General features: G+C 43.8%; 1 protein-coding gene across 1 annotated transcript; it reads right to left on the bottom strand.

The window, feature by feature from the left end:
* Nucleotides 1–416: 416 nt before the first annotated feature.
* Nucleotides 417–23,235, bottom strand: Dcaf7 (DDB1 and CUL4 associated factor 7). Its single transcript, XM_090349963.1, has 7 exons — nucleotides 22,866–23,235; nucleotides 14,443–14,601; nucleotides 13,477–13,588; nucleotides 12,968–13,086; nucleotides 10,100–10,309; nucleotides 7,730–7,847; nucleotides 417–5,392 (listed from the first exon to the last, which is right to left on the bottom strand). Exons 1-7 carry the CDS (start codon nucleotides 23,001–23,003, stop codon nucleotides 5,220–5,222), a joined length of 1,029 nt encoding a protein of 342 aa, XP_090206089.1. The 5' UTR covers nucleotides 23,004–23,235; the 3' UTR covers nucleotides 417–5,219.
* Nucleotides 23,236–23,513: the final 278 nt, after the last annotated feature.

Genomic DNA, 23,513 nt, shown 5'->3' on the forward strand with positions numbered 1-23,513 from the left:
ACACAACCATCCATTTAATTCCCTATATAGGACCATGCTTTTTTTTTTAAATCTCTACAGATTTGCATATGAATGTTTTCTCTGCCTTAAGGGCATTCCATTTTCCTAGAAAACTACTCAGCTTTCAGTAGGCATCCTATCTGCAATGTTCACGACCTTCCTGAAACCCGTGTTGACAGTGTGCTTGCACACAGCTGTGTTATTGCAGGATACTCCCAAGCACTGTCTCCTTCAGTGGGGGCACAGAGTAGGTACTTCGTGTTTGTGCTAGCTGAAAAATAAGTATGATCAAACAGGGACAAAAGTGATGAGCTAGGCTGTAGCATGGGCTATGGCACAGTTTCAACCCCTAGGTAGTCTCTGAAACATAACCACAGAAACAAACTGGAAAGAAATGAATTTATCACAAGAGGGAGTTCAATCTATACATGTTCAAGTTTTATTACAAAGTATAATGGGCAGAAAATACGGTACTTCTTATACAGGAGGCTGAAACAGAATAAAAGGGTGATCATTAGGTTTAATATACTTAGGAAAGAAGCAAAGTCACAGAAAGGACACTCCACTTTCAGTGCCTTGAAATAGCTTTCAGTGGAGAGTCCTCAGCATGGTTTCACAGCACAGTGTTAAATTTTTATTACAAGCCCTGTGTACAATCAATTTGTGAAAATGATATTTATAAAAGAAAAATGATTACAGTACAGTTCCGTAAGGGGCAGTTTCCTCTCCACCTGACCGGGGGGTGCCACAAAACCTATAGGATAGAGTCCAAGTTTAAATATATAACAAGAAAATAAGTTCAGACACACTAGGCTAAAGGGCACAGAAATGGATTGGTCAGAGCTTAACGTTTTAGAAATGAAAAAAATCTCCATTTCCTACACAGAAGTTTACATAGTCATGCTACAAATTCACGCTCAAGAGAAGGTGAGGGAAAGTCACAACAGAGAGGTCATAAAATACACAGGAATCAACGCAAGTGATTCATACTTTAGCGCAAAGATTTTTTTTATAACACACCGTATGTCACAACCCAAGGTGAGACCATGTTTTTAAATAGTAGATACCACAAGTTCATCTTCCCTGGACTGTCCCAAAGGTGGGTGTTCAGCCATTTTCCAGCTGTCATACATGCTGTCAACAACTTTCTTCTGGAGTCAAACTTCCTTTAGCGTTTTTGTTTCTGGTTTGACATTCAAGTCCAAGCCTCTTTGGGAAGGTGCCTTCATGTTTCCATATTTTAAAAAATGACATTGAGAAAGTAGCTGGGCCCTGGCCCATCTCATATGACCATACATTTGACTTTGACCATTAGCAGCAATAACAATGTGTGAGGAGGAGAGGGCAAAGTGGGGTGACGGGCAAGGCTCTGCAACAGAAGACATTCTCAGCAGCTATCCAACCAGGACAGAGAAGATGACCCTCAGAAAACCTGGCCTAGAGCTCAGTGACTTTTCTCAGTTGAGCTCTCTTCCTAGAAAACTCAATCTAAGTACCAGGAATGGCCCTTGTTCCTTGTACTGGAGTGTATACAGTAAAGGGTAAAGTGTGCATGGAGGCTTCTCCTTCAACACTTCCCTGCCCCAAGCCAGCAGTCAAAGGAGCTGTTACATGCTCAAAATGAGGAGGCAGAGGAGCAGTTCTGGACTGCCCTCTTGTAGCTGGTACATGTTGGGGCTTCCATAAGTCCTTCTAATCTAGAAATCTGGGGCCTAGGCTCTAGAGGGAGGAAGTTCTACAGAAGAAAGGTAAAGGAAAGAGAAAAAGAAAAAGGAGAGGGCAAGGTCTGCATGATTGTCTGCCACCACTCAACATATCTACAATCAAGAACCGTGGACGGGAAGAGCCGTAGGACAACCAACATGACAGAATTTTATCACATTATCACCCATGACTGCCTTGTTGAGGGGGAAGAGTTCCTTCTGCCACGCTCTCATCATATCTGTTATTCAGTGCCAACCACATGCCTGATTAGTAGTCCAAGAAGGCTGACACAGGCTGAGGACAGTGTTACTCCACAGCCATGTAATAGTATCAATGTCTTCTTCCCTAAGCCCCTCACCGTACTCCTCTTTTGATCAAAGGAAACACTCTCCCACTACTTTAAATCTCCTCCTATAAATTTAGCCATAAATATAATTAAAACCTGGTAGGATTCTGAATTTCTTCTCTTCTTCTTAAATCTAAGTCAGTTCTCCAGTAGCTGATCTGGCTTATAAAAGTTCTCACCCACTTACCAGATTTTGTCTATCTTTTAGGTCCTAACCTTGCAGGCTAGCTCCTCCCTGGAGGGAGGGCTTTGACATTCTGAGTGGAGTCCTCAAGTCTGTCAATGCCTCAGATTCATTCACCCACTTGACCTTGTGCTGGTAGAGACCCAAGAAAGCACAGGCAGTAGGTCTGCAGCTCAGCATGTTGAGAGCAAGTCAAAGCATCAGCAAAGCTGTCCTTGAGCCACAGGTACTTTCAAGTGGCCCAAACAATAAAGTGAGCAGCTACAGGAGGGGAGCAGAAGACCAGGAGACCCTGATTAGTCTCACTGGGTGTCAAGAGTGAGAACTGGAACAAACTTAAATAGACTTGCCTTTGAAGTGACTAGACTTACGCTTCTTGGAGTACAGCTATATCCTGAGACTATAGGAAGAAATCCCCTCCTCAGCCACAAGGCATCTGCCTTGTGTTATAAAAGGAGGAAGAAGAGAACTGAGACTTAAAATGTCAACATGGGGGCTGGGAGCGTAGTCTAGTTGGTAGAGTGTTCGCCTAGCATGTAAGAAGCCCTGGGTTCGATTCCTCAGTACCACATACACAGAAAAAGCTGGAAGTGGCACTGTGGTTCAAGTGGCAGGGCGCTAGTCTTGAGCAAAAAGTGTCTAAGTATAGTGCTCAGATCCAGAGTTCAAGCCCCAGGACTGGTCAAAAAAAAAAAAAGTCAGCATGAGCAACTGCAGGGGTGTGTGTGTGCGTGCGTGTGTGTGTGTGCGTGTGTGTGTGTCTAGGGAGGCAAGAGATTCTTGCTTGGGTCCTAGGTGAGGTACAGAGGAAGAGTAGTACACTGCAGGCCCACAAGGCAAGGCAAAGAGCAACAGTTGGTTTCCAAAGTAAATACCTCACCTACATCTGTTCTATAATTGCTGATTATTATTTCAGGTCTAGACAACTTATCTCCTTGCCATGAGACCATGTTACAGTCCATTACGAACACAGTGACAGGATTAGCCCTGCTAGTCCTCTGTCTTCCACTGAAGACCCTCTTTACAGGAGGAAGTGAGGACTTCCGAGGCAGCAAATACCAGTCACAGTTGCTATTCTTGAGAAGAAGCTGTCCACTAGCATAGTTAAAATTATTTAGAGGACAAGTGAAACCAAGAATTGCGGTGTTTCCAGATGAGGCACTGCAAAATGGGTTGACTGCAGGAGAGTCAACCTCAAGAAAGATAGCCAGCCAGTATCCCAAATCAGAATGATAAAGTAAGAAGGTCAAAGGAGACATACTTGACTGAAAAAGCCTTTCCTTTGAGACAAGTGCTTGTGTAACAAAGCAAGCAGTTAATTTTTGGCATGGAACTACATTAATACAGAAAGGGAAGACTCAACCAGAAAGCAATTAAGGGTGCAGAAGAAGGAAGTGAACATTATTGAATATATGAGAGCCTACGTGGACAAAACCCTTCAGCCTACTGGGCCTACTGCTCTCATTTCAGATGAGCAACTCGGAGAGTCTGAAAAGTCTTTAGGCACTTGGCAAAACATGATAAGCCAGGCAAACTCTCCCCAGAACATGTTCCAAACTCTGCCAGCCCCAGGAATGGAAAAAGTCAGAATCACACACAAACCTCTCTGTAGAACCCATTCATCTAACGGAAACAGATACCAGCAGCCTATAATTCAACACAGTCAACTGCAGCTTTCAAATCCAATACTGTTAAAAAACCCAAAAAATAAACTAGGGTGAGGGCAAGATTCACAGATGTGGGCCGAGACTTGGTTGGCTGATCCCAGGGCCTATGATTTTTTTTGTAGATATTTAAGAGGTCTGAGATCACCTCGGCAAATTAGTTCAGCCCTTATAAGCACTGCTTGTCTCCTGTCTAGAGCCAGAAGCACAGACTTTACCTCTGACACCTCAGCACTTAATCCAAAGAGGCGCCAATATTCAATCAGGCACAGGAAACTCAATTAACTGAAGTATCAAAGCTCAGCTAAGAGATCGTTCTTACCTATCATTCAAGTCCAGAAATGGAGTAGCCTGGAACATATAATGAGAAGATAATAAGTCTGATACAAGGTACCAGAAACATGCTATAAGTTCCGCTTTTCTAAAATGATTCTCCTCCAGCCCAAGCCCAAGTCAGCTGCCTATTCTAGCTTTACCACATGTCCAACAGATATCAGTTCAGCTAGACAGAACTCCGGGATGTAACAGAAGGTTTCCTGTGAGTGTCCGAGAGCCCAGAAAGACCTTGAGAAGAACAGGTTGGTGGGTGAATAGATACAGAGCACCAGGGCAGTTCAGGACTCCCAGGCAGGTGTGTCACTACTCAGGTAGCGACTTGGGAAGGTAAACTGCTCTTGGGGTCAAGGGCCCATATCTGCTCTAGGCACTGAGGGAAGAGAAGAAGGTGCAAAGAGGGAGGACTAGAAACCAAAGAAAAGAAACCAGAAAGAGAAACCAGAATTCTTTTCATTAAAAAAAAAAATTGCCTGGTAGATAAAAAATAGATAAATGTTTAGATTTGTTAAAGACATTGATACCAGAGGAAAGACAACTTCAAATTAGTTATTTGTTCCCACTTAAGTGCCAACACGGACATGGACAGGGACAGTACATGGATGGCTGCCTTGGGCAGCAGAGAGAGAGAGGAGAGACATCTAGGGCAGATGGCTAGAAACAGAGGCAGTGCTTATACTGCTCATGAATACAACAGCTGACAAACAAATATATAGAAATGTTTAATTGCAGAAGCAAGGGAGAAAAGGAAAGGAGAGAAAAGTCTTAAAACTCAGTCCTGGGCTGAGAGGTGCCACATAGCACTGAGTCCAGCACAGACATCGAGTGCTAATTGGCCAGGGACTCCTAAAGCAGCTTCTGGAAAGTGGGTGCAAAGCAACAACAGACATACTGGCCACTGGAAACATGTTCTTCTTACTTGGGGGTGGGGAGAGGCAGAGGTGGAACGCACACACGCCCCTGCCTGGTGGGTTAGGCACCACCAACGCTACACTCGGAGTATCTCCAAGCAGTTGTTGTAGCAGATGGCGATCCAGTCGGGCTGAGTCGACGCCCATTGCACATTGTTGATCTCTCCTTCTGCTGTGTAGGCCAGGATAGGGTCCTCAATGGCCCGGGGCATTTGCTGGATGTCCCAGATGAGCGCCTGATGGTCATCCGCTAGGGACAAGAGAGCCAACAAGGAAGGTTACAACTCAATGGGGACAGCAGCTCGTCCATTTGGAAAATGAATCACAGTTTACAAAGCATTTACCCACCAAAACTCCATGAAGGAGACTTTATTGTAAGTTTTTGTTGTTGTTGTCGGAGATAAGAGTCTCACAAACTTTTTTTGCACAGGCTGGCTTTGAGCTGTGATCCTCAGATCTCAGCCTCCTGGGTAGCTAGGATTACAAGTGTGAGCCACCAGTACCACCAGCACCAGTGTCAGGCTGGCCTCCACACAATACCCTTTTCTCAACGTGCAAAGTGCCAGGGTTACAGGCATCTCATACCACATGAAGCTAAAGCTTTATCTTACAAATGAGGAAACAGAGATTCAGAAATGCTATAGTACTTGTTCCAAGCCATAGAGCTAAGAAGCCAGTGAATAGTAGGGCCACCCATGGCCAGGCACTGGTATCCGTAATCCCAGTTAATCAAGTAGCTAAAATCTGAGGATTCTAGATGAACCCAGCCAAAGCAGGAAAATTGATGAGACCCTTATCTTCAATTAATCAAAAACTGAATGTGGAACTGTGGATCAAGTGGTAGAGCATTAGCCTTGAGTAAAAAGACTTAAGGACAGCACCTGGCCCTGGGTTCAAGCCCCAGGATTGGCATACACTAAATAAAGATAGCTTATGGAGCTGGGGTACGAGGAAATGATAAAGCAAGGAGAAAATACGGCTCTACTTACTCTGTATTACTTTCTTTTTTCTTTTTTTTGTCCGTCTTGGGGTTTGAAATCAGAGCATGAACACTATCCTTGGGCTTTCCTCAAGATTAGAGCTCTACTACTTGAGCCACAGCACCACTTCTGGCCTTTTCTACATATGTGCTACTGAGGAACTGAAGCCACGTCTTTGTGCATGCTAGGTAAGCACCCTACCACTAGGCCAAACACCGCCCCCCGCCTTTTTGTGGGTCATAGGGCTTGAACTTTGGGCCTGGCCACTGTCCCTGACCTCTTCAGATCAAGATATCACCCTACCACTTGAGCCACAGCCCTACTTCCTGTTTTCTAGAGATAAGAGTCTCACATTCTTTAGTGCCCAGGCTGGCTTTGAACCTCGACTCTCAGATCTCAGCCTCCTGAATAGCTAGAAAAAAACTTAAGGACAACACCTGGGCCCTGGGTTCAAACCCCTGGATTAGCATACACAAAATAAATAAAGATGGTCTATGGAGCTGGGGTACAGGAGGAAATGATATAGCAAGGAGAATACTACTGTTTTGGGGTTTTGTTTTTTGGTGGATGTAGGGCTTGAACTCGGCCTGGGTGCTGTCTCTGAGCTTATCAGCTCAAGGCTACCATCTTACCTCTGGACCTGGGCGCCATCCCTGAGCTCTTCCTTGAGCCAAGCCCCACTTCCCATTTTCTAGAGGTTAAATGGAGATAAGAGCCTCAGGTTCTTTTGTGCCTGGGCTAGCTTTGAACCTTGATCCTGAGATCTCAGCCTGAGTAGCTAGGATTACAGGCGTGAGCCACTGCCCCCGGCTACCTTACTACATTTATTATGTCTGTATTATTTTCTTTTTAAATAACAGATTTATACTATTTTTAGAATAAAAGCACTATAATGACCAACATGTTAAAGGGCAGTCATTTTAGTCTCAAAAATGGTGAAATGAGAACTACAAATCATATACTACTGACCTATAAGGCTACCTGTCCTTCAATAAACTCTCTATAGATTTGTTATAGTGAAGCCAAAAGGCTCTGGGAAATGTCAATCTTGGCAACCCAAAGATTTCTGTCACCTCCCAAGAGGCATGTCTCTTCCCGGATCTGAGTTCCTTCTGTGAACCTAGATGCCTAGGGAGATAGTATGAGACACAGGCCTATATCTGATACAAATTGTCATTAGTACAGAGAAAATGCTCTAATATCCACTGAGGGTTTAAGATATCTGGAAATGTAGACTATTTTAATTTCACAAATGTAGAGAGGATCCTGATTGAGTAACTTGGTGTGAAACTTTCTTTTTAAAAAAAATTAATTTATTTATTTTACGCCATTCTTGGGTCTTGGAACTCAGGGCCTGGGCACTGTCCTTGGGCTTTCTCAAGGCTAGAGCACTACCATTTGAGCCACAGCACCATTTCTGGCTTTTTTTCTATGTATGTGGTACTGAGGAATTGAACCCAGGGTTTCTTGCATGCTAGGCAAGCACTCTACCACTAGGCTAAACTCCCAGCCCGAAACTTTCTTTCAAGTAGTAAGGATCATATTTCTGAGGAGCCAGGACAGCAGATTTCATCATTACACCATTACTCTCTCCTCACAATGGTTACCTGCAGTACAGATGTGGCAGGATGAATGTGGGGCCCAAGCAATGCCATTGACACAAGCTCGATGGTTATTTAACCTGGCAACAGGTGTGCAGGGAACTCTGACATCCAGAATCACCACCTGAAGAAATACAAGTGAAAGACTCAGGAATTTCAAGATAAAACAGAATTAACAAGCAAAAATATTATACACAAAATACTGTTTTGTTTTTGTTTTGGGGCAGTTATGGGGCTTGAACTCAAGTGTTAAGAATCTCAAGGAAGCAACAAGCCAAACAAAGAGTAGGTACTGAGTTCAAACTCTGGAACTAGCAAAAAATTAGAGAAAAGCAGGACTGGAGGCATGGCTTATATGAGGCCCCGTGTTCAAACACCTGGATTGGGGGAAAACCATTTTCTGTTGGCGTGACACATCATTATTTTCAACTTAACACACATTATAATATTCTTTTTTTTTTTGTCAGTTGTGGGACATGAACTCTGGGCCTGGGCTTGGTCCCTTATCTCTTCAGCTCAAGGACAGTATTCTACCACTTCAGCCACAGAGCCACAGGGCCACTTTCTATTTTCTGGTGGTTAACTGGAGATTAGAGTCTCACAGACTTTCATGCCCAGGCTTGCTTTGAACTGTGATCCTCAGGTCTGAGCCTTTGGAGTTGCTAGGATTATAGGCATGAGCCACCAGCACCTGGTTAATACTTTTTAAAGCCTAATATTTTCTTTTTTATTGTTGGTCATGGGGCTTGGACTCTTGGCCTGGGGCACTGTCTCTGAGCTCCTCAGCTAAGGCTACCTCCCTATCCCTTGTGCCTTGGTGACACTTCTGGTTTTCTGGTGGTTAATTAGAAATAAGAGTCTCACGCTCTTTAGTGTCCAGGCTGGCTTTGAACCGTGATCCTCACATCTCAGCCTCCTAAGTAGCTAAAATTACAGGTGTGAGCCACTGCGCAAGGCTAAGCCTAACATTTTCACTTATAGATGTAAAAGAATAACAAAATCCACAGCAGTTTATAGTCTCTGTCTTAAGCTGTGGCTTTTAGGTAAGAATTTCTGCTGGGCACCTGAGGCTCACGTCTAGGAGGCTGAGATCTGAGGAACTTGGTTGCAAGTCAGCTGGGGCAAGAAAGTCTGTAAGACTCTCATCTTCAGTGAACCACCAGAAAACTGGAAGAGGCATTGTGGCTTAAAAGTGTTACCCTTGAGTTAAAAAGCTAAGGGGTAGCACCCAAGCCCTGAGCTCAAGCCTCACAACCGACCCAGAAAAAAAAAAGTTAAGATTCCCTGTATCTTGGTTGAGCAGAATGAAATCCTTACCAAAGCATAATTTGGAATATCTAAGGAATTTGGAATAACTGAGGCACTAGTTTCAAAAGAAGCAAGCTTCATCAATATACCTTTTCTATCCACAAGTCACCCCTTTTATTAATTAAAACACTAGAGAGACTGTCAATGTCTACATCTGTTTGCTAAAGGGAGATAAATCTACCCAGAGTACATAATTGGAAAGCATTCTGCTTTTGTTTTTGCTTTTTTGGTTGGTTGTGGAGCTTGCTCTGGGCCTGGCACTATTCTCAGTTCTTCAGCTCGACTGTGTTCTATCACTTGAGCTACAGCGACCCTTGTGGTTTTCTGGTGGTTAACTGGAGATAGGAATCTCATGAACTTTCATGTCTGGGCTGGCTTTGAGCTTCAATCCTCAGATCTAAGCTTCCTGAGTAGCTAGGATTACAGGTGTAAGCCACTGGCACCCAGCAGCATTCTGTTTTTCCACTCATCCCATAAGCATGAATTCTTTGGTTTACCCCAGTCATTTTTTGCTTTAGTCATTTTTCAAATAGGATTTCCTGATCTTGCTAGGATAAGAGACACATGCTCCCACTGGCTTATTGGTTAAGATGGGGTCCTGCCAACTTTTTGCCCAGACTGACCTACTTCCCAAGTATCTGGGATCTGGGATTTACAGGTGTGAGTCACCGTGTACAGTTAGCTTATTCTGTAGACAGTATTTATCTTGGCTTCAACTCTAAAGTTCTTTTTTTTTTTTTAAGGTTCAAAATGGGGATTTTTCTTCAGTACCTGATACTTTTTCTTAACACACAGTCTTTTTAGATCTTGGGCACTATTGACATTTTAGGTAGTAAAACACTTCACTGGAAGCTATCCTATACAATGTAAAATTATCAACAGTTTTCCTAGTCTCTTTCTAGGTACCAGGAACACCAAAGCCTTCCCCTAAATTGTGACAACAAAAATGTTTCCAGATACTTCCAAAGGTCCTCTGGGCACAAGCTATGACCAATAGCCCATTCTAGACACACTGTGGAGTGTAAAGTTAGATGGCAGAACCTATGTAAGCCTGAGTGGGCTGATTACCTCCATTCCATCCATGGCCATAGTGGCCAGGTAGTTAGGGTCCTGCTTGTTCCAGCAGAGACGAAGCAGTGGGTGATGTTGTGGGTCTTCATAAATGATAGTGCTGTGTTCCAGATGTCGGAGATCAAACATCCGTACTGAGCCATCAGCACCCACAGAGGCAAACATGTCCCTGCCACCTCCGGCTCGGCTAAATGCAATATCATAGACCTGTAAGTAAGTAAGATGCTTCAATGAGAATCAGCTATGCCAACTCCTTTCCCTAGTGCCATTTCTAGTTTTTCTGAACCCAGCTCACGACATGGAAACAGGTAAGGAAATCTGAACAAGGATTTAAAACACACACACACACACACACACACACACACACACACACACACACACACACACACACACACACACACACACACACACACACACACACACACACAGAGCTTTAGTGGCAGCCAGAGCCAATGACTGCCTTTTGTTGTATTCCAGCTCCAAGACCAAGACAGCTATTTCCTGCACTTTGGTGGATTTCACTTTCTGTAATCAGGCAGGTCTATGACTACAATATGCTTGAGATCATCAAATGAGGAATGAAATCAGCCCCCCTACAGCCACTAATAATATCCAAGCTAGTACTGCTATGAAACCTGGACTTTAAGACTCATTTGTGAGAAAAAGCAAATATGATTCAATTTGGAGTTACAGGAGTTTAAGGAGCTTCTCTGTATTCACAATCAAGTTTAGAGCCCTCTCTGGTCCTAGAGTAAACCTTGTTCATAAGTACATCAATTTAGGTTATAAGCACCATTTTCTCCATTTACAATTTGTTGCAAACTATATAGTTTCACTAAGGTCTGAGGAAACCACAGACAGCAAAGATGAATTTCAGATAAAAACAGGGACCAGACCAAGAGAAACAGACAAAGCCAGACAAAAACAGACTGAAAGACACAGACAAACAAGCTGGGCATGGTGGCTCATGCTTGTAATCCTAGCTACTCAGAAGGCTGAGATCTGAGGATTGCAGTTCAAAGTCAGCCTGGGCACTAAAGTTCATGAGACTCATCTCCAATTAATCACCAGAAAACCAGAAGTGGCACTGTGGCTCAAGAGGTAAGGCGGTAGCTTTGAGCTAAAGAGCTCAGGGACAACACCCAGGCCTAGAGTTCAAGTCCCATGACCAACAACAACAACGAAAGTGATAGACTATAAAGTAAGTCATTTATATCAGTCAAGAAATGCACCGGGAACATGGCCTAGTGGTAGAGTGCTTGCCTAGCACAAAGACCCAGGTTCGATTTCTTAGTACCACATACATAGAAAAAGCTGGAAGTGGTGCTATGGCTCACATAGTAGAGCTCTAGCCTTGAGAAAGCCCAAGGACAGTGCTCAGGCCCTGAGTTCAAGCCCCAAGACTGGCAAAAAAAAGAAAGAAAGAAAAGAAATGCATTAGTTGCCACATGCCAGAAGACCAAGAATATTGTAGCCCCAGGCCAGCTCCAGCAGAAAAGTAAAAAAGAAGCTGAACATAGTGATGCATACGTACCATACAAGCTCTAAAACAAGCCTAAAATGTGCAGATAGCAGTCCAAACCCATGCCCTGGCAGGAAGTAAGACTCTTCTTCAGAAATAACCAGAGGAAAAGAAGGCATCAGTAGCCCATGCATATAATCCTGGCTACTCAGGGTGGCAGTTCAAAACCAACCCAGGCAGGAAAGTCCATGAGACTCTTATCCAATTAAGAACTAAAAAGCTGGAAATGGAGCTGTGGCTCAAATAGTAGAGCATCAGCTTTGAACAAAACACTTGAGAGCGCCCAGGCTCTGAGTTCAAGCCACAGCCTGCACAAACTGCACGCATGTGCATGCACCCACGCGTACATGCACATACATGCACATACACACAGAAAAGCTTATTACAAATTGCATGTTGGTGTCTCACTTAGGCCTGTAATCCTAGCTATAATCCTAGATGAAAATCTAAGGATCATAGTTTCCTGCCAGGGCAGGAAAGCACATGAGATACCTCTAATCAACCACCAAGAAGTCCTAAGTCAAGTGGTAGAGCACTAACCTTCAGTGAAAGAGTTCAGGTACAGTGTCCAGGCCCCAAGTTCAAGCCCTAGGTCTGCAGGAGCCCCAGCCAACCACCAGTGGCTCATCCTTTAAATCCTATCTATTCAGGAGGCTGAGATTCAGGAACTGAGGGTCTAAGACAGCCCAGACAGAAAAGTCCTCAAGATTTAATCTCCAGAAATAATCAGAAAAGGCTAGGCTAGAGACGTAGCTCAAGTGTTAAGAGTCTAAGGAAGCAACAAGCCAAACAAAAAGTAGGTACTGAGTTCAAACTCTGGGACTAGCAAAAAATAAGTAAAGAAAAGCAGGATTGGAAACATAGCTCAGTAGTAGAGCATCAGTCTATCAGTATGAGGCCCTGTGTTCAAACACCATGGTTGGTGGGGGGGAAACAACTGACAGTGTTATTTTCTGCTGGTTTGACACATTATGATTTTCAACTTAAGATATTCTTTTTTTTTTTTTTTTGGTCAGTTGTGGGATGTGGTCAGTTCTGGGCCTAGGCATTGTTCCTGAGCTCTTCAGCTCAAGGTTAATGTCCTACCCCTTGAGCCACAGCGCCACTTCTGGTGGTTAATTGGAGATAAGGGTCTCATGGACTTTAGTGCCTGGGCTGGCTTTGAACCACAATCCTCAGATCTCAGCCTCCTGAGTAGTCAGGATTACAGGTGTGAGCCACCCCACCCAGCTCCTATTATAATATTCTATGCAACCTGCAAACAATAACAAAACATCCTAATCTCTCATTTATAGGCAAAGAAACCACCTGTGAAAAGAACAGGAAAAGAAAAGCATCTTTACCTCCTTATCATGAGCGATGAGCTGGGTCTTCACATGACCAGATACAAGATTCACTCGCCCCAACACCTGCCCAGTTTCCAGCCCCCAGATGGTGCAAGTTGTGTCAATGCTTGAGGTACCTGCAAAAATCAGGGCAAGTCAGCAGCTGGTAGGAGCAAAATTTCTCATGAAAACTTCCTTCCTATGCCTACACCTCTCTTTGCCAGGGATACAACAGGCCACAAATACTTCCTGAGCATAGGGAAGGTCAACCAGCAGGGTCCATACTTCAGGATTCTAGTTTTTAATGTGTATATATATATATATATATATATATATTATATACACTCATGAAAACTCAATACTATGAGTGGAATTAATAACCACATTCCATTTTTAGCCTATTTTCTACTTGGTGTGTTATAGCATAGTATGTATATCTCAGGTTCTGAGATAAAAACAGGCCCAATTATATAAGAAAAACCTCTTTGCTTCTTCAAACAGGAATATACCCTCCTTAATTCCCTTACCTAAAAGATAAGGGTCCACTTCGTTCCAGTCAAAGGAGGTCAAGGGGGCACAGAAATCTGAGTTCTTGTTATTATTTAGCAAACATTCCAGCCTGGTTTCTGTTTCACCAACCTAAAGGAACAATAATTTTAAAAAATTTAGCCAGTCTTAGTCTTATCCTCACAAAAAATAAAATGCCGGTATACTATAACAGTAAAATTACTATCATAGTAATCTAAGATGTGCGTGTGCCAATCCTGGGGCTTAAACTCAGGGCCTAGGCACCATCCTTGAGATTTTTTGCTTAAGGCTTAGCACTCTACCACTTGAACCACACCTCCACTTCTGGATTTTTACTGGATAATTGGAGATAAAGAGTTTCATGAACTTTCCCACCAAGGCTGGCCTAGAACCTTGATCCTCAGAACTCAGCCACCTTGATTATGATAGGCATGAGCCACTGGCACACATTCTTATCATAAAGACTAATAAAACCCAGCTCAACTTCCCAGGTATGATATCTTTCAAAATGCTGTCCTAATTCCAGAATTCCTTTCTAAGTTTTCATTTCCTGTATCTTTTTACTGGGGAGGTCTTCTCACATTGTCATCTATAGAAAAGTCAGTACCTTTCTACTGGGCCTACACCCCAACCCCTGGCTACAGGGGATGTCTCACTGCTAGCTCAGTTTAAAGATCCATTTACAATTGCCTGATATTTTAACTTAAAATAGAGGTCTCAAGTGTCTCCAACTCAACTGTTTGTGTTAGGGTTTCCAGGGTTAACTCCTCCCAGCAGCAAGACTCCTTGACATCTTGGCTAGATTTGCTAAAAATCTGCTGAGCCCAACAAGATCAGCCCAGATAGCTGCACTTGTTTCTCCCCTGCTGCCCCGGTTGCTGCTAGCCATCTGCTCTGTGAATCCACACTAACTGCTGACCCTGAGAAAGCCCAGTTGTCTGGCTGTTAATGGAGCAACTGCTTACCCTCCATACACGGAGATAGTCACCACTTGTCGCCAGTAGGTCTGGATAGACACCTTTTGTGTCAGGGATCCACATGAGCTTTGTGGTGGGGTAAGGATGGTCAAAGGTGTTTCGGCAAATAAACTCCGAACTCTCCTCATCTAACCCAACAAGCTGAACCTGCAAGAGAGCAAAGTCAAGTCACACAAGCATTTGATTTTCACTTTCTTTTTTTTTTCTTGGGGGGAGTGGTCATGGGGCTTGAACTCAGTCTGGGCACTGTCCCTGAGCTCTTCAGTTCAAGGCTACCCTTGAGCCAAGCTCCACTTCTTGTTTTCTAGGGGTTAATTGGAGATAAGTTCTCAGGTCTTTTTGTGCCCGGGCTGGCTTTGAACCTTGACCCTCAGATCTCAGCCTCCTAAGTGGCTAGGATTACAGGCGTAAGCCACTGCACCCAGTTTTCTCTCTTTCTTTTTGCCAGTTCTGGGGCTTGAATTCTGGACCTGGGTACTGTCCCTAGGCTTTTGTTCAAGGCTAACACTCTACCACTTGAGCCACAGTGCCACTTTCAGCTCTTTCTGTGATCAATTGGAGGTAAAAGTCTCATGGACTTTCTTGCCTGGGCTGATATAAAACTATGATCCTCATTTTTCAGCCTCATGAGTGGCAAATATTACTGGCATGAGCAAAATCACCTGTCAAGCATTTGATCCCCAGTCAGTGACACAAGTCTTGTTGCTGTTCTACATTTAGCTATGGAGTCAAAATGTACTGTAAGTAGCAGGGTCTAACGACCAACAATCCCATGCCAGATAAGAAGCCCATATACAGTTCACACTCAACTCTGCAAAGGATAGAAAGAGACAGGGGCAAGATCTGAATACAAGTTCTTTGTATTCAGAGTCCTGTATACCATGTAACTCCATTACCTGCCCTGGTGGTTATACCATCTCTGACAACTCCTAAAGTATCTGGAAACATGACATGAAGGAGGTGATTTTGGTTACCACAATGACTTGAACTGCTGCAGGAATTTGGTGCTCAGTTCAAGTCCCACAACAACAACAAAAAAGACTAGATCTACTGGACCTGTGTCTTACTTCTAGTACAGTCTACAGTAATGGTTCTAAATTTGACTTTCTTATCCCTATTTTTATTTTTTTTTGGAGTGGTCATGGGCTCTTCAACTCAAGGGTAGTGCTACCACTTGAGCCACAGCACCATTTCTGGTTTTCTGGTGGTTAACTGGAGATAAGAGTCTCACAGACTTTCATGCCCAGCGTGGCTTTGAACTATGATCCTCAGATCTCAGCTTCCAGAATTACAAGTATAATCATAGCCACAAGTGCCTGGCTTCCTGAACTGTTTTTTACCCAAGGTTAATACTCTACCATTTTTAGCTACAATTCTACTTCCAGTTTTTTAGTTGTTAATTGGAAACAAGAGACTTACCACTTTCCTACCAGGGCTGGGCTTCAAACCTCGATCCTCAGATCTCAGCTTCTTGAATAGCTACAAGCATGAGCTACCAGCAGCCCACTTGCCTCTACTTCCTACATGCTCTTGCACTATGTGTTAGGGTATTGTCTTTTATGTTTTGGATTTTTAGTGGTCAAAGTCCCAAGAACAGGATCTCTGTATGGGAAGATATGTACACCTTAGTTTGTTTCTGCGATGCAGAAACATGCACCAGCATGTCAGGCAAGTGCTCTCAACTAAGCAAGATCCCCAGCCCTGAAGGTTAAGGTAATGTTCTAGAGATTTATTTTATCACAGCTCACATATAAACCAGGCAGGACAGCTAGTTTTTTGTTTTTTGGTTTTTTTTTGCCAGTCCTGGGCTTGAGCTCAGGGCCTGAGCACTGTCCTTGGACTTTCTCAAGGCTAGCGCTCTACCACTTGAGCTTCAGCACCACTTCTGGCTTTTATCTATGTATGTGGTACCGAGGAATCGAACCTGGGTCTTCATGCATGCTAGGCAAGCACTTTAACCACTAGGCCAAACTCCCGGCCCAGGACAGCTAGTTTTTTGAGTCCCAACTGCCAACCTAATATCGAGAGGAGTAACAATTATAGATTGTTGCTCAATCCTTTTCTTGGATATTCACTTCAATTCAGTGATCAAAGAGAATGTAAATTCTCTGGATATTCATGTAATACAGAACAAAATCACATAGTAAAGCCCACCACTAATTCAGACTTTGTTTTTTTTTGTGGTTCATGGGGCTTGAATTCGGGCTGGGCGCTGTCCCTGAGCTCTTCACCTCAAGGCTACCGCCTTATCCCTGGGCCTGGGCACTGTCCCTGAGCTCATCAGCACAAGGGTACCACTCTATCCTTGAGCTAAGACCCACTTCCCGTTTTCTACGGGTTAATTGGAAATGAGTCTCAGGTCCTTTTGTGCCTGGGCTGGCTTTGAACTTTGATCCTCAGATCTCAGCCTCCAGAGTAGCTAGGATTACAGGCGTGAGCCACCACGCCCAGCTTCCGCCTTCTATTCTTACTGACTCTGAAAGATTCTACTTGATGACAAAGTTCTATCCAGACAAACTATTTCTTGTGTGTGCACATCTTTGTGTGTATATGTATAGGTATAATGGATTTTTTAAAATTATTTTGTATATAAAGGGATTATATTTACACAAGTCAGGTAATGGGTACATTTCCTTTTGTACAGTGTCTTCTGTTCCCTCACTCACTCCCAGTCCCTACCTCCTGTCTCCAACCACAGACACTTTTATCCATGAGCTCTACTGCTACACTTTTTCACCCTGGTATGGTGAATTAATAAAACAAAACAACAACAACAAAAAAAAAACAGATTCAGTCCACGAAATTTAGTGCGCAAATTGCTTTTAACCATATACCTTAGAACATTTTTTTCCTAAGTCAATACAAATATTTCTACCTAACTCATCTACAGCAGGTTACGTAAATGCACCATAATTTAACTAGTCAAGTTATTGCTATGCTACCAAATAGCAGTACAGTAAATATCCTTATACATTTGTCCTTTGACACATATGTACAAGATTTTATTGGACTCCTGGAAGTGTAATTGTTCTGACACATTTTCTAAAAGATTGCTATTCATATTATTAGCAGTATGAGAATGCCAATTTATTTCCTCATACCATTGAAATACTAAAAATCCATTATTTATATTTTTGCTAATCTGATGAATATGGGCATTTTACCACCACTTTGCTATTGAGGCTGGGTACTTTATTGGTGACTGGTTTTGAGTGACAATAACTACTAATATCTGAGTGCAGATGATGGACGACCCAAGGGCAAGCACTGGAAAAGCATTAAGTGAGTTATGTCATGTGGCTTAGTGTTCTCAACACTAGCATGACGTAGGTATTGCTCGCCTCCCACTTTCAGGAGAGCAGGCAGAAAAAGAGGTCTTGTGTAATTTAGACTATCTGCTCAGTTTTCTAATGGGTTGGGTTTTCTCGCTCAATTGTAGGAACTGATAGATGATGATTGTACCGTTATTGGCCATGTTTTCTTTGGAAAATTAGCCCATAAAACTGAGAATAGTGCCTATTTGGAAGCAGAACTTTGATTACATTTTCAATTTTTTTCCATCACTCAGAAATGACTCAGGCTTTCCCCTTAAGAAGAGTTGGGTTGGACTTTGCTTCTCCTTAATGCTGTTCCACCTAGATTTCCGGCTGTGCTATTAGAAACGGTTAGTATTATCTAATTCTTCTCCCCCACCCTCACGCTGTATTTCCTTCAAGTGCCCAAAAGAAGGGTGTGTTGTCTCCTCTACAGGGGAAATACTGAGGGTGAGGAGTCCTGCTCTTCCACCCCCACGTTTCACTGACTCCACCTGTGGTGAAGAACTGCTGAAGTGCTGGCTAAAGCCCGAGTGAGTGGGGCTTGTGGACGAGGCCTCCTTAGTGGGCCTTCCCACCCTCCCACAGACATGTCCAAAGACTTCCTTACATTTACTTTGCTCTTAAGTGGATAGGCAGATCAGTCCTCTCAGACTGCAAGTTCTAACCCTCCACTGTCCTTGGGCTTTCTCGAAGCTACAGCTCAAGTGAGCCACAGCCCCACTACGGCTTTTTCTATGTACGTGGTTTGATGAATCAAACCTGGGTCTTTGTGCATGCTAGGTAAGCACTCTACCACTAGGTCAAACTTCCAGCCCTGGGTTATCTTTTTTTTTTTTTTTCCAGTCCTGGGCTTGAGCTCAGAGCCTGAGCACTGTCCTTAGACTTTCTCAAGGCTCTACTACTTGAGCCTCAGCACCACTTCTGGCTTTTTTCTACGTATGTGGTACTGAGGAATCGAACCCGGGTCTTCGTGCATGCTAGGCAAGCACTCTACCATTAGGCCAAACTCCTGGCCCACTGGGATATCTTTTAAAACTGTATTTTCTGTTGAACCCAAGATCTATTTACTTACCAAGATAAATTATTAAATTTATGTGGCTTGAACTCAGGGCTTGTGCAGTATGCTTAGGTTTTCTCAAGGCTAGAGCTCTATCACTTGAGCCACAGTACCACTTCCAGCTTTTTCTATGTATGTGGTAGCCAGGAATGAAGCCTGGGTCTTTGTGCATGCTAGTGAGCACTCTACCCCTAGGCCACACTCACAGTCCCTTATATGTTATTTTTAAAGATGAGATCTTGCTAAACACAGCAAGACTGATCTCCACATGGTGATCCTCCTTGTCTTGGCATTTTTTAGCATTACTTTTTTCCATACGAACTTTACAGATGCTTTAGTGCTTAGAGCCACTAATAACACACTCTATAATCGTTGTAGATTTGTGAACATTATTCTATTACCTTCTTTCATCAAATGTGGTTAATGTAACTTTCTTTCCCCTCTTCAAGAGGACTTGATACTTTTGTCTACATGTCCATTGCACTTTCTTCATCAAGATGGAGAAATTTTTTGAGGAAATGTTTCAGAGCCAATGGTTGTGTGCCAGTTTTTCTTGGGATACCTTACGAGTTTCATCATTTCAAATTTTACTTCTTAAATCTTTATAAAGCTGGGCACAGTGGCTTATTCCTGTAATCCTAACTACTCAGGAGGCTGAGATCTGAGGATTGGGGTTCAAAGCCAGGCCTGGAACTAAAGACTGTGAGACTCTTATCTCCAACTAACAACTAGAAAATGGGAACTTGGGGCTGTGGCTCCAGGGGTAGGGTGGTAGCCTTGAGTGGAAGAGCTCAGGGACAGTGCCCAGGCGCAGAGTCCAAGCCCAATGACCCACAAAAATAAATTTTTATAGCTTTGTTGTATTTCTTTGTTCAACTATTACATTCTAATTATTCATTTCTATTTCTTTTTTATTTGTTCTCCCTCTATTCCTACTATCCTTGTTGATATTTATAACATTTCAAACTTACCTTTATTCTGCCTTAATATGGCTTTAATTCTGCGCTAATTTTAATCTTATTATTTTCTCATCCATATGCCTTACTTTACCCAGTCTCCTGTATGTATGCTTGGAATATTTATTTCTCCAGGCTCTTTGGATTTGCTGTGATATAACTAGCCGTTGTTTTCCAGCTGTGTTTTGTAAAACTGCTTTTCTAGTGTGCATACACTACTTGCTGCTTGTTTCCACTTTTTCCCTCCTGTATTACAGTATCTTTTTTTTTTAATCGCTACATTACTGCAGTACTGGTCCTGCTGAATGAGGGAGGCTCTTTCTAGATATCTGTTCCTATGGGAAAGAGGTTCCTGTGGAAAAGAGGCTAAGACCTTTTTTCAAGTTAGAAAACACATGAAGTCTTTGCATTTCCTCAGCCAAAAGGTAAGAGGCCACTAATGATGCTCACAACCCAATCTCCACCTGCCTCATCTTCTAGAAGAGGTGGCACATCTGTATGCTTTCTTATACAGCTCAGCTCTTTCTTACATGGGGTGTCAATCAGTCCAGGAAGCTCCTGCTGCCACCTGTGCATCCTCTTCTTACAGTCCCAAAGGATTGCTTTGTCCATCAAAGTCCTATTCTGTGGAATTACAGCTCTTTTGAATTTGCAGCCTGAAGCCACAGCTTCGTGCTAAGGTAACTATCCTGCCATCCTTCTTTACACAGTGTGGGAATATAAGGGAAAATTAAAGCTGACTTTTGTCATCTTATTGTTGACATTTTGGCCTTTTTCCTTCACAGTATCCCCTGTCCTTATGCTAAGCCTCTCCTATCTCCTACCTTTGCTGCCCTTCTGCAACCATTGGTCCACAACACTTTTCTTTTTCCCAACAGTTTTTAAAACACAGCCTCAAAAGAAGAAAAGCTGTGCAACGGGACCATTTTTACATTTATTATTCATTCACTGATTGTCTTTTCTTTCTGATGCCCGGGATGGCTTCAAACTCGTGATTCTCCTCATTAAAGCCTCGTGCATGCACGTGCCACTAATTTTCTTAGAACTGGAAAATACACTTATATTTTCACTAACCTTGAACTGAAACTTAGAATTTCCTTAATTATAAATGGAGGCAGCTATACACAGCAGTATGATTATCTATGACTTTGTCATCAAGTAAGTCATTTTTCCCCAAATCATATAGGTGTTAAACACCTATCTGTTTATTCCCACCACTACTTTAAAACTAACAATTAAACTGGATGGTGCTAATGAGTTAAAGCTACATTTTCATGGAATGCATACAAAGAAGGTTCTCTTGACTTACGGATAAGTTGAGGCACAAAAATACTTGTCTGTTTTTGTAGGTCCTGGGGCTAAAACTCAGGACCTGAGTACTGTCCCTGAGCTTCTCTGTAGTCAAGACTAGCACTCTGTCACTTGAACCACAGAGTCACTTCTGGCTTTTTCTATTTATGTGGTACTGAGAAATTGAACTTAGGGCTTGCATGTTAGGCAAGTACTCAACCACTAAGCCACATTCCCAGCTCCCCAAATAGTTTCAAGATCAATGTCTTGGCAAATGAAACTCAGCTGATTACACCAACAGCCTGTGGGGGTTAAGATCTTCTCTCTTAGAACTGGGACTACTGCCAACCCATTGGCCAGGAAAGAACTTAAACACATTGATTTATCTGAAAAGACTCTAACTCCTCTACAAAATGCATCCCCAAATGATAGTTCTCCGTGGTCTTAATCTTACTAACACAGTGCCACCATATCAGAGCCTTGAACTCTATTCCTAGTTCTGCTATGGGAGAAACAGGCACCAGAGAAAAGAAATAAAGGTATGTCTTGCTTGGAAAAGAGTGAAATCAGCTGGCATGGGGTTTGTTTGAAAATTGTTTATACATGTGAAATATCTGGGTAGTGAGAGTTCCTTTTTTAATTCCATCTCTCAAAGGGACCCAAACAAGGCAGAAGCAGATGTGTTCCCGAAACCTTACTAATTTAAAACGTTCAAGTTTTTTTTTTTTTAATTGGACCTTCACATATAAAACACAATTCCCTCCCTATAGCAAACTGTGGGTTAGAAACAGGTGAACTGGCCCATCCAACATCTCACAGCTAGTCATGGACCAAAACCAGAGCCAACCCTAGATCCACCTGTTTTTTTTTTTGTTGTTGTTATTGTTGTTTGTTTTTAACTCCGGAACCAGATTTGCCACCTTCTACAGATTTCTTCTTAAATCTGATGCTCAGGAAGCAAGCAACTATCATTCACAACCTTTCCTCTAATAAGACAAAAGGAAGACATTAAGAAAGAAAATTCTTCCCAACAAACTTTCACAACTACATTACATCTGCACTACCAGCTAAAAAGCCCTTCCCCTGTCTACCGGTGCTTGGGTTAAGGATTCTCACATTGATAAGATATCCGGGAAGATTTACTCCTCGAACTTGCAAATCCGCAGGAAAGCAGCCAAGAAAAGATTAGGCCCTAAGTCATCTTTCTCTATTTAGAAACAATGGCAGGATCGTGCCATGGGCCAAGATCTCCACGCACAAACTGCCTGGGAAGAGGATGGACGTCAGAGAGCAACAGCAATGACCAATCCTGGTGGCAGGGCTCAGCACCCGCCGCTGTACGTGAGGGGGTGGGGAGTGGGGAGGGGGCGGGAGGAGTGGAGAACGAAACCCGTGCAAGAAACAGCCCTCGCCGCTTGTGATCAAGCGTGCATGATCACCAATTCTCCCACCAATCGTAGAGAACTTGAATTTTCCTACACGGCAACAGTTCCCCCCTCCCCCCTCCCCCCCAACCGAAGCACTGCGACGAGACGGGGGAGGGAGGGAAGGGTAACTGGCAAGATAGACGGCGTGAGCGCTTGAGACCCGTTACCGCTGTGAAACACCTGTCTGCCTCAGGCAAACCACAACCCCGTGCCTCAGTTTCCCCACCACACATACTCGCTGTCAGGACTAAATGAGGCTGCGAGGAAAGGCCACACAGAGGAACCGCTCCGTGCGGCGGAGGGTTCCGGGTGTTCCGGGCCTCGCTCCCGGTCGGCTCCGTTCGGAACCCCCGGTCCTACCCACCTTGTTGTTGTACTCCTCCACGAAGCTGCCCAGCGCCAGGCGAAAGCGTTTGTCGGGACGCACACTCCAGTTCATGGCGTAGACGGTCCAGGGCGCTTCATACTTGTAAATCTCCTTCCGTTTGCCGTGCAGAGACATGGTGGCAGCTGGGCCGCAGAGCTGGAGAAAGCTGCAGCGGGCTGGGCGCGAATCAGGCGGGGAGCCGGGCCTAGGACCAAGGAGTCCGCGGGGAGGAGGGGTGGGTGGGGGCGGGCAAGAACGGCCTAGCCCGCAAGTGGGGCCTCAGCAACAAACGACGTTCTCGGGGCCCGACCCCCAGTTTCAAACCAGCTTGGGCACCGACAACAACTACCTTCCGTTTGGAATGCCGCCCCGCCCTCCTGGAACGGAAGCCACGAGACCCCTGCAGCAACGCCGGCCGTTGGCTGCTGGATACGTCCTTTGGAAGCTGTTCCTGTCGCTCATTGGCTATTGAGGCCATAGCAACCCAGATCTCTTCATTATTGGTCTACATGTTTGTCATTCTAACTACTCGTCCCGCCTAACTCTTGGAGGCAGGCGCTTTCGGAGGTCCGAAAGGTCATTGGCTAGCTAAGATGTCAATCAGACAGATAACGGCGCAGTGCGGGTGAATGGGGGCGTGGGTGG

Source organism: Megascapheus bottae, chromosome 17, assembly GCF_031878675.1.
Source record: "Megascapheus bottae isolate mThoBot1 chromosome 17, mThoBot2.hap1, whole genome shotgun sequence".
Classification (NCBI taxonomy): Eukaryota; Metazoa; Chordata; class Mammalia; order Rodentia; family Geomyidae; genus Megascapheus; species Megascapheus bottae.